Genomic DNA, 12,326 nt, shown 5'->3' with positions numbered 1-12,326 from the left:
AAATTATCACACTGAATTAGTTTGCTTTCTATCCTCCATCTCCCACCAGCCTGAATTCCTTGAGGTGTGGGGGCCTTGTCTTTGTATCTTTCTAATTCTAGCACAGACCACATGCAGGCGGGGCTTGGGAAATGTCTGTGGGATGGCCGCTGGGTTCTAGTCCAGCTCTGCCACACCTCACCTTGTCATTTCACCTCTCTGGAACCAACTTTTCCTCACGTGTAAAATGAGAAGGTGCTAAAGTCACATGTAAGATAAACTAAACTTGAAGGAAAAAAAGGAGCCTGAGGAAAAGCAGCAGCAATAACAACCAAAAACAGTAAAGAAATTAGAATAATTTCTAAATGTGGCTTTTAAGGTAGTGAAACTATTCTGTATGATACCATAATGGTAGATACAAGTCACTATCCATTTGTCAAAACCCACAGAATATACACCACCAAGAGTAAACCCTAATGTGAACTATGGACTTTGGGTGATAACAATGTGTCAGTGTAGGCTCATGGCTTGTAACACATGTACCTTCTGGTGGGGATGTTGATAACAGGCCGAGGCTGTGCGTGTACAGGGTATATGGTTATATGGGTATATAAGGGTATATGGGATATCTCTGTAATGGCTGCTCAATTTTGCTGCAAATCTAAAACTGCTCTAAAAATTAACTCTAAAAAAAAATGCCTAGAATATACAGATTTTTTTTAGTTTTATTTAAATTCCAATCAGTTAATGTACAGTATAATATTAGTCTCAGGCGTACAATCTAGTGATTCAACACTTCCATACAATATAAGTGTTTTGAAATTTCACTTTTATTATTGACTTAGCCTACTTTTGATTTGACAAGATTAGCTGCTTTTCAAACTGTTGAATAGAAATATTCATCCTTGTCTGTGTACAATGCAATTGTATACCTGCCTTGTTTCTAATTAAAATATACTTATTATATTTAATTAAAGTCTTAAAAAGAAAAAATTCAGAAAAATTTTCAGATGAAATCTTCTATTTTAGTAGGGATCACTTCTGTGACTCTGAACCCTGAATGCAATCACCCTTAAACAAAAGCACCATCTGCATTCATGGAGTCAATGAGCTGGATGACTCTCTTCTTACCCTTATTGTGAAGATAGGCTATAGCTGATGCGAGACTTTGAATAATCCACCTTGTCTCATTCTCAGAGAAATGCCCTTTCCTATCCAGAATTTCTTTGAGTTCTCCATCCTCACAAAGCTCCATCACCAGGTACATTTTCTGACATTATAGATTTATAAAGAGAGAGAGAGAGAGAGCAAATTATATAGTTGAGGATTTAAAAAATATTATATATTGCACATGTATCATAGAAATATGATCCCAACCTAAATCATCAATGTACTTATTCAAAATTATTTATTTCCTATCATGTACAAGACACTGTGCAGGATACTAGAGGAACAAGGAGGTGTAAGTTCTTACCCTCAAGGAGCTCACAGTAGAGTTCTTACCCTCAAGGAGCTCACAGTAGAGTTATAAATACAATATCGTGTGGTGAGTGCCAACAGAAGGGGTATAGCCAAAACGGCCTGAGGTTACCAAGGAAAGAAGCCTCTGCTTAAAGTCTGCTCCCTGAGGAGGTGATATTAAAAGGCAGGTCTGAATAAACTGAATCGGGATTTATGGGGAGAGGATGTGGGTAAGAATGGGCTTAACGCATAGTATTCGCAAAGATTCCAAAGACTGACACAGCACTGGCTGTTGAAAGAATAACGAATATCTCCGTGTTAACAGCATTAGGAGTTTGGTGGGGCAGAGAAGAGTGGAGCGGTGAGGGGTGAGGCCAGAAAAAAACAGGTTGGTGCCAGGTTGTAAAGACTCTTGGATGTCATGCAGAGGAGTTTGGATTTTTTCCCCATATGCAGTAAGGAGCCACTGAAGTTTTTTAAGCTGGTGTCTGGAGCAGGGAGAAAGGCTTGTGCTATGATCGGTTTTGCATTTCTAAATGAACACTCCCAACGGTAATGGGCAGCAGGGCTCGGTGAACTTTTTCTCCAAAGGCCAGATCCAGATGGTAAATATTTGTGCCTTTGCAGGTCATACAATCTCTTTCGCAACTACTCAGCTCTGCTGTTACAGCGTAACAGCACCTATAAACAATACAACAAAACTTTATATATGTACTCTGAAATTTTAGTTCCATATACATTTCACGTGTCATCAAATACTACTTTAAAAATTTTTTTCAGTCATTTAAAAATCTAAAAAATTTAGCTTGTGGGCCATAAAAACACAGGCAGCATGCCAGATTCGGCTCGCACGCTACAGTACGCTGACCTCTATTTATGGAGGGTAGATATGAGGTACAGGATGTACACAAGAAGGGGAAGAAAAAAAATACGTGAAAAATGCCTAAGAGGAAGAAACAGTGGGACTTAGTAACTAATTAGGTATATATGGGAAAAAGCCACGGATGAAATGTCTCTTCCATATCTGCTGTTTCTGTTGATGTAAATTAAGATCACTTTAGGTCTTCCCAAAGTCAAGTCATTTCTTGAGTCAAAAAGATTCACAGTCAACTAAAATACAAGCCTTTTTCATACCTTTCATAGACTACCCTCCATGTCTCCATTCCATCCTCTGCCGCTAAATTTTTGTAAAAGTTTTTTAAGATTTTGGGGTCTGATTCTATTCTATCGCCACTATTAATGCAACTTCTGTGTTCAATCAGCAAGCATGAAAACAGGAACAGAAGATTAACACCCCTTCTTCTAACAGTCAAAATTCTGGTTCACTAAGCCTCAGGATGCTTTGGAATTTCAAAAGTCACTAAAGAATTGTGCAAGGTCTAACACATAAATAAGCTTTTGAACTGTGCCATATTTTTTCCACTGGTAGCACTGTAGGGATCATGGGTACATAAAATGGTAAGTGAACTATTTGGAAAGAAAAGTGACTTTAGCAGTGCTTACAATATAAATTGATGTTAATTTTAAATATGTAAGTTGATAAAAGTTATATCAATAACATTTTTTATAATTATTAGAAATAATTGCATAGATCAGAACAGTTAGACTCACAAGAAACCATAACAAACTCTGACTAATACCACGGCCTACCTAATCAAGTAACAATTTCCATTCATCTTTAGGATAGCTTCAGTAGAAGTTCTAGGCATTTGTGTGAGTTAGCGTTGGGAGGAGGCAGATCTGATCTGGTGAATCAAGGGCCAGCAGTGCATTAAAATAAATAAACCAGCAAACCAGTCGCAGATGATGATTTCCTTTGCCTTCAAACTATTCTAGATTTGGACTCCCACTTGTGCCAAGATGGAGTAACAGACTGACCCTCCCTCCTGAAACAACTTAAGAAATGGACAAAACCTATAAAACAACAATTTTCAGACATTAGACATCAGGCAACAAAGGGCGATGATTCCTGAAAGACAGGACAAACACAGAGCAAGCCCCATGATCATTCCAGCTTACTGTCCAGAGAGAGTTTCCAGGCCATGGGGCAGTGAGAAGGAATACAAAGAGAGCCCCGCAGTCTCCATGAATTGAGGAAAGGGAGCTGGGAGTCCAGAAAGGCCAAGACAACTTAAATTCACAGGACAGAGTATCAAAAAGGAGAAAGCTGTATGTAGAGAAAGCTCCAGAGATTTGCAGAGGCTGCCCTTCAAGTCTTCAGCAGAGTACTGCTCAGTTCATGTGTATGAGGGAACTACCCGAAGCTGGATAAGGAACCATGCAAGAGAAACAGAGAGAATAATCACTGGAGCATACACATGGCCAGAAAGAGCTTGTATTCCCATTAGCCAGAGTGGAAAATCTCATAATTCACAGGACATCAGTAGAGTACTCTCAAAGGGTCCTACTTCTTTAGTAAGAAAAAAATAGCCCTAGATCAAAGGTTGCTCTGGCTTAAAGCAAGCTTCAGAAGTATCAGACTGTTTCCAAATAACTATGTCCTACAATAAAGCTTAAGAGTAGTTATAAGAATATAAAAATATCTAGTGTCCAATCAAAACCTAACAAGCGTATAAAAAAGAAGGAAAATATAACCCATAATGGACAAAAAAATCAATCGAACTTGACCTAGAAATAACACACATGATAAATTAGTAGAAAAGAACATTAAAAGCTATTATAACTATATGTAATAAGGAGGAGTAAATACTGAGCATGTTGAATAAAAAGGTGGAAGATACACAAAAGAATCAAATCAAATTTCTGTTGGAAAAGAGAAACAGCACACATAATGTTACAGGAAAAGAGATGACTGAATCTGAAGACATTGCGATGAAAACTCTGTTAAATGAAACAAAGAGAGAAAAAATATTGATAAAAATGAATAGAGCATCAGCAAGCTGTGGACAATACCAAGCAGTCTAACACAGGTACTTGGGAGTCCCCACAGTGGGAGAAGGCAGAGAAAGTATTTGAACAAATAATGGCCAAAGATTTTCTAAATTTGAGAAAAGCCATAAACTCACAGATCCAAGAGGCTCCATGAATCCCAAGCATAAGAAACATGAGGAAAACTATAGCAAGGTATATGAAATCAAGTTGCTTAAAACTGAGGATAAAGAGCAACACTATTCTAAGAAGATTTGGGGATTAAAAAAATAATAACTCTAAGACTGAACTGAGTAGACTTCGGCACCATTGCCATACACTGCTCCCATGAAGGTTAACTGGTCTTTCATAGTTATTAAGCACTCCTAATGAATCAAACTGATTATTTCTACCTTAGAGACTGACAAAGGAAACAAAGAAGAATAGCTAACAATTAAAGAGACAGATCTTTATATCCATTTTTCCATTTAATCCTTCAACAACCAAATGAGGTTGATACTAATATTAAACCCATTTTTTAGATGACAAAACTGAAGTATAGAGAGGTTGAGCAACATCATAATCTCATGGCTAATAAGTGGTAGAGCCAGGATTCAAATGCACAGGCAATCTGACGCCAGAGTCCACATGCCTAACCACATATTATACTGCCTCCAAGCAGAGAAACACCCAAACCCACCGACACCAAACAATCCGGAGGCAGAATGGCAAATAACCCAGGCTTCACAACAACTGAAAATGAAAATTACAGGCATTTAAAAAGAATGATAACTTCTAGGGAAGAAGGACAATTAAACGCATTGGTAAAACACAGATGATAAAATACCTTCTGCACAGTGCCAAATATAACCATGCCAACTTTATTGGAAAGCTAACCTTGCAAAATGATGACGATATTCCAAAAGACCCTAATGGAGAAACCAAAGACCAAAGCAAAAGGAAAGCCATCTCTAAGGAAGCTCTAATCACTTATCTGGTTGTACATGAAGTTGTTTCAATTCTAAGCATTTATTTGCAACAAGCCACCCAGAAATATCACCAAAGACATCAATCTAATCATTAGACACCTAATTATATAATCAATAATAAAAGCCCTCCAGAATGCCCTCATCAATCTCCAGTGACAGACACATGCCAAGGACTTGAACAACCGTGCCCTACAGGGGTGACTTCAGAAGGCAACGATGTTCGTTTGTGATAATAACCACTTTGAAATGCATCACCTGATCAAGCCTTACCTTAGGCGTCTCAAACACTTGTTCCAGATGTATGATGTGTTCATGTTTCACACTTTTTAGGATGTTCACCTCCCGTTCAAGTAACTTCACAGCAGAGCTTCCAGCCTTTCATAATGAGGACGCATAGATTTCACATATGAATGTCACTCCTACATACCTCAATATAAAAGTTCCTGTTATTTTTACATTTTTTCCCTACATTTTTTGGAGAAGTTCCTTTTTCAAAAGATAACATGCAATTTATTTCCATGATAAGATTAAATTATGGTCCTTCTTTCCTTTGTCCAATTTTAAGTTATATATAATTTGGCCTCAAGCCACATCTGTTTCTTGGACTGTTTCTATAAATTAACTACAACATGGGCTCTGTCCCCCTGACAGATTATTCCAATTTTGAATATGCCTTTCAGTATTTCCTTCAAAATCATGTTCATCCTTTGATGTTAGCATAATAAAACCAAAATCTACTTTCCAGGGACATCATTTGGAGAAGATAAAAACAAAATGTTTTTCTTCTGCTTTGTTATTGTTTTGTTTTGATTGTATTTATATATACTTACATATAAAGTATATATATTTATATATAAAAGAAATAATAGGCAGTGAGATTCTACACCTAGCCCTGCAATTATCACTTCCTGATACCCTTAGCTTCAAAATTACCTGAGAGGGAGAGAGAGAAAGATCTTGCCTTCAGATCAATCTAACTCCTGCTTTATCTCCTTACATGTACCCCTTAACCATACCTGATGGCAAAAGGTAAAGGCAGGCACACCCCAGGGAGCACAAATCAGGGTGCAACTAATTTTCTACAAAGTCATCTAAGAAATTCTGGAAGGGCTTTTTCTACCCTCAGCACCACTACCACCACCCCAATCGTCACCCCATTGATATCTAAATTAACATCCTTATCTGAAGAAAAGCATTGCCCTCATCCACATAAAAATATTGGAGAAAGGGATTACAGAGGTCTTATCCCTCCTCTCCCCTCCCCATGCCCCCAGCAAGTTTGGAGAATACATAATAGTTCCTAAAGGACTGGAAAGGATGGATCACAGGGCAAACTTTACCTGGTTAACATTTTACCTAGGGCCATCCCTGCTTCCAATGACCTCTATCCTTCTACGTTACTATCTCAGGAATGAGTAGGAAACCACCTGCCCACTATACCCTGCCCAAGGAGGATGAAAGTCACATTTTAAGGTTATCCTAGAAGGTCAAGGGAAAAAGTAACTGTGAGGTGTGAATTCTTATCTAGACTAGATGTGGAAAGTTACCACAATTTCTCCTAATATCAGTCTCAATTCTGTTCCTACCTCCCTTCCCAAATGGCTTGACCTGCATATAATGAAGTAATATATTATCCAATTCATATATTGACTATATAAATTTATTTGACTTCACTGGTGTTTGTAAATGCTTATCATCAATACGTGTGTGCAAGATGATGAATTCCTAAAGTTGCAAGCAGGTACCTGGCTGTGTAAACCTAAAACCTAGCCCCTAACCCTACCTGACACCAAAGGGGCAAAGGAAATAACATCCCATGTAGCACCATGATTCTAGAATTCTAAAGATTTCTAGTAAGGCTCTAGATCTCCCTTTATTAAGACGTATATGTTACCTTATTAAACTTTAGGAAGAAATGGTATGTAATTTAGTTTGTTTCAAAGAATACATAAAACTTACTATTTCATTTTGTAAATGTAATATTTATCATCAAAAGCCCAAGAAAAAAACACTGTATTTTGTCTTTTGTTTTTTCCAGGCACAGAAGTTGTTTTTTTTTTAAAGTTAATGAAATGATCAAGATGTAAACGAGAATCTCCCTTAAAGAGAAGCCCAGTCATTGTCCACTCCGGGAGAAATCAGAGCCGGTGGGATAAATAATCACAGGAGGAAACGGAATCAAAGGAGAAGAAAGGATAGGAGAAAAGTCGTTCAGAACCACATACATCCGGAGATAGTGCCAAGACTTAATCTGGCTACGCAATCTCTAGCCCCCGGCCCTACAACTACAGACTGAGAATCAGCCCTAACTTTCAACTCACTCTGGAAAACTTTACCCTCACTTGGTTATATTGGTTATGTTAGTTGATGCTTCATTTGCTTTTCCCAGATAGCGCTTGTCTACTTGACTTCAAGAACTGGTCCCTTCCCAGAAGGCCTGGGCAAGGGCCACACTTGCCCAGGGCAACAGCCCCGGCCCTGCCCTCAGGGCCAGCTGCGTTATCAGCGTGGACACCATACGGCCCATCCCCCCACGCCCCCGCCCCCCACCCCCACCCCCACCCCCCACGCCCAGCCCTGGCCCTGTGTCCTCAGTGTGGTGCTGCTGAGAAGTCTCACCTTGTCTTTGTTCACTTTTTTAATCGCCCACTTAGTTTCTGTTTCCTTGTCTGTGGCTTCAATGACCATTCCAAAACTCCCTTGTCCCAGTATTTTTCCAAAGGTATAGAATTCCTGGATAGAAAAATAAGAGCTCCTTTGTCTCTCTCTGCCACTCATCAGGTATTAAAAATGAACACATAATACTGACAGATATCCACCCAAGGGAAGGGGGTTTCTGCTCCAGGGTAAAATCAAGTAGAAGATACCACATCTTTGCTTCAATATTAATAAAAACATCTTAATTAACCAAAAATAAGTTTTGACAAATTTCATTAAATGTCCTCTGGAGGAAAACCATAAAAATCCTAATGGAGAAATATGGAAAACCTCAAAAGTACAAAAACAACCTACAATATTAAGGAAATGTCTTCATAAGAAAAAGGAGGAATGAAATATTAATGCATACATATCTGTGTGTTTATGTGTATAAAATACATTCACCAAAGAAATTATCCCCAAATTCTGAGAGCTATACTGTAAAATCAACACATATTAACCATTGAATACTTCCTGCTTTTCTGTTTACCAAGTAACACTTAATCTTCATTTTTTCTATCAAAAATTGCTTCTATTGTTTTATTCCTTTTGTTTTAGAAAAAGCAGTATCTGACAGAAATTTTAATATAAGTCAGCACTGGGAAGAAAATAAAAACCATCCTTAGTAACACTATCCAGACCAAGAATCCTTCCACTTATTATTTAACTTCTGATGGTAATTATACTTATCATGATGAGCATAGTGAAATGAGCAGAATTGTCAAATCACTAAGTTGTACAACTGGAACTAATATAACATTGTATGTCAACTACATTTCAACTTTTAAAAAAAAGCATAGTGCCTGACATAATAAGCACTCAATAAAAGTTAATATTATTAAAAAAAAAAAAAAAAAAAGAACGCACTGTTTTTTCCAACACCAGCACCCTGGTTCACACTGTAAAATAACAAACAAGTAACACATTTATACTTCGATTTCTTGTGAATTTGGTTGGGCTGGGGGGAGTTAGTCTCCTTTATCCAAATCAATATCAGAGCATTAATAAGAGCAGGGTTTCTGGACACATCATGCCTGGGGATTAGAACAGGACAGAAGAGCTGAAGGAATGCCACTAGGTGAAGCCTCTGCTGGGTTAGCAGCCAAAGCCTTTCCGGGAGATGCAACTCTCTCTCAGCAAGCACTTTCACCTTTACCACACAACAGATAAATTAGCTGCTAGTCTTCATATCTTTTGCTGTTGCTTACATTCTTGTCTTACTTTCATAAGGAAAGATTCAATGCCCAACTAATTACTCACCGGCTTCATGAGGGATTCCCTGACTGACTCTGCACCATGGTGATTGTTCCATTATCTTGACTTCCCTCAGCACGTATGCATTGGTCCTCAAACACTATTATTACTTTCCTTCTTACAAACACTTTGGTTCATGTTTTTCTCCCAAGATGGTCTGGAAACTTCTTAAGAAGCTTTTCTTTTTGATTCCTTTAAAAAGCTTACCCTGAAACTTTGTAGGTAAAATATTCATGCTTGGCACATAGAGGGGAAAGTGGAAGGAAGGAAGGAAGGAAGGAAGGAAGGAAGGGAGGAAGGAAGGAAGAAATGTTCAGCTTCAACATCTTAGAATTTCCTTAGATAGTTCCTTGTGATATATATTTTGTACAAAAATGGATAAAACACAACTCCTATTTTCTCAGAATTTGTAATCTGCTCAAGAGACAAGATTATCACTTAAGTCATAAAGTCTTAAGTTAAAAAAAAATACAAAACAACATTGGGGCCAGAGACCACAGCTAAAATGCTGGGAAAATAGGTGAAAACATCACCAAAGAAGTAGCTTCTGAGATCGGCATGTGAGGGAACAAAGGCAAATAATTGAGAACTTTTTTTCTCTAATCCAAGCAAAGCAAGAAAGGCATTCCAAAGGAACAGTGCAAATATGGAATGAATGAGTGAACTGGTAAATGAATGAATCAATCAATAAATCCAGTCAGCAAGCCAGCCAATCAGGAACCCTCTACATATATACACCTGCAAGAGAAGTGACAAACTGGCTACGTGGAGTTGAATCCTGGAGGAAGAGCTTTAGATTAATGGTCTTGAGTGTTGTGAATGGCAACTCCTAGACTCACACAGGGTACATCCTGCCCAAGGGATGGTCCCCAAAGCACTACTTTCAATGATTTATAATTACTTTGGTTCCTCCTTCTTCCTATTGCCACTTAATAGTGAGAATCAAAGTCAGAAAACTAAGATGACTAAAAGAAGACAAAACACTTTATTTTTTATCATATTTATATCCAACTCCCAACAACATATTATGAAAAATGAGTAAAATCCTAATTTTAATGATCATTTATCCATTTTGTTTTCCACAGAACAAAATGATCTAAACTTTATAACCATCTCCCCAATTTTCCTTGACCTTTAAAAACTAAACTCCCATTTGCTCTTTAAACATACAGAACCACAACTTGGACACAGTATTTTAATACCATTTATATAGGATTTTTTAAATGAGGAATGGATATAGAAATAGCCCAACTGCCCAACTAGTTTTATAAACTAATCTTTTTCTTCAACTAACTGCTTTGACATCATTACATCGTGGTGAAAATAAGGAGGAAATAACTTCTTATTTGTAATAATTTTAAGAGGATGCTATAAAAATGGTAATGCAGATCTATTTTTATTGATATAGAAGTCCATGATATAGTGTAGAGTGTGAAAGCACATATGATATGATCCCATTATGAAAATGTGTGCATGTGAGGGTGCTGACACTGGTATGTGGAAAGATGCTCATCTAAATATTAAGAGTAGTTATCTCTGGATAGTAGAATTTTGGATGACTATAACTTCCTTTTTTATACTCTTCTGAAATGTTTAAAAACTTTACAATGAGCCTGTCCATTTAATGGGAGGAAAAAACTTCAGTTATGCTAGTTAAGGTTATTTCTTAAAAATCTGTATATATTGGAAATATTTCATAATTTAAAACAGAAAAAAACTGAAAAGAAAAAATAAAATAACATACATGCACAGAAAAAATAAAAGTAATAAATGTTAAAATTGGTTCTATCTGGCTCATGATTTTTTTTTTCACTTTTCTATCTATATTTTCCTACTATCTTATGCTGAGTACATTTTATTTTTATAAAAGCTCTATTGCTAAATTTAAAACTCAGTAAATTTGTGGATTAAAAAAAAATCCAGCCTTTTATTTAAAGTTATAAAAAGTTAGAATTACTCAGGAAGTTTTTCTGATCCCTTCAAGTAAATTGTCAAATATCTCCTGAAGCAACTTTTTAAAGTTATTTAACATGAATGCAATTTTCTTCTTGTAGTTGTTCTTGTTGTGGCTCTTTTAATCTGATGTTAAAGGAACACATTTTAATTTCTAAAAGGGTAATAACACTCAATCCATAATAATTAGAGTCCTTGGAAGAGTCAATTGGTACCATATTGGTATCCATCCAATCAAAAATGGAGGGGTCCATGAGGGAAATTCTGGCCTCACTACCAGTCATCAAAGAAATGAAAAGCCAAACCATCTCAAGTCATCTGTCTTGAAGAAGTCTACACAAAGACTCCAAGATTGCTCTCAGCAATGGGCAAGACCTAAAGACCAAAATGTTCTCATTTTGCTAATAAAAATGCCCTCTGCTTTAATTAAAGTCTATTTGGTCCTCTATAAACAGAAAAAATAATTAGTCTGCATTTTCTTTTGTAAAGACTTTGACATACTTGAAACCCATAAATTTCTTCTTTTCTTCCCTTCCTTAGAGACTAATTTTTAAATCATTTTTGCCATTAACCATTGACTTAGATGTTCCTAGCAGTTTCACTTTGCTTTCTATTACCTGAATAGCAGCTCCATTGTCCATCCTTATGTGAGGAACCTTTCCTTCTGTAATGTTGCCCCGACTCCACTGTTGCTGAGATGTTTTTCTCTCCACGTTTGAGGTTTTTGAGGGCTTACACCAAAAGGAATAAAAAAAATTAAGATGTAATATACTTGTAGTACAAATATAATGTGCTTGTATCTTGACAAAATAAGAACTCTAATTTCAATAATCTGACAAATCTTTAATGTGTGCCATGATATTTACTGTCTTTTCCAAATTCTAAGCCCTATATGATTCATTGGCTCATTATGCTAAAAGGGACCACAAGAAACCAGCCATTCAATCTAATCCCCTGAATCCAGGCAAGTTCGCATGATAACCTGCATCACAAATCTAATAGAACTTACCTATTGATTCTTTAAAATCACAAGAGAAGGCAACTTCAGAGCTTTCTCAATCACCCTTGTTTCAAAACATAACAGTCATCCCTAGTAGGTTATATATAAAAAATTATTGACCAAAC

The 12,326-nt window shown here is 36.9% G+C and overlaps 1 protein-coding gene across 5 annotated transcripts in view; it reads right to left on the bottom strand.

Moving 5' to 3' along the window:
- STK33 (serine/threonine kinase 33) overlaps positions 1-12,326 on the bottom strand; it is a 158,485-nt gene that overhangs the window by 56,740 nt on the left and 89,419 nt on the right. For 3 of the 5 annotated variants that reach the window (XM_034995438.1, XM_034995437.1, XM_034995439.1), the window contains 4 exons: positions 11,819-11,932; positions 7,917-8,030; positions 5,568-5,672; positions 1,111-1,249 (listed from right to left, as the gene is read on the bottom strand). In XM_034995438.1, the coding sequence (XP_034851329.1) occupies positions 1,111-1,249; positions 5,568-5,672; positions 7,917-8,030; positions 11,819-11,932 (472 nt within the window). Of the gene's footprint in view, positions 1-1,110; positions 1,250-5,567; positions 5,673-7,916; positions 8,031-11,818; positions 11,940-12,326 lie in introns of all 5 variants that reach the window. The other 2 variants (XM_034995442.1, XM_034995441.1) reach the window with 2 other exon arrangements.

Source organism: Mirounga leonina, unplaced genomic scaffold (assembly GCF_011800145.1).
Source record: "Mirounga leonina isolate KUSES-001 unplaced genomic scaffold, KU_Mleo_1.0 Mir_92, whole genome shotgun sequence".
In the NCBI taxonomy this organism is placed as follows: Eukaryota; Metazoa; Chordata; class Mammalia; order Carnivora; family Phocidae; genus Mirounga; species Mirounga leonina.
The sequence above is the reverse complement of the archived record's forward strand: the minus strand, read 5'-3'. Positions and strand labels throughout refer to the sequence as shown.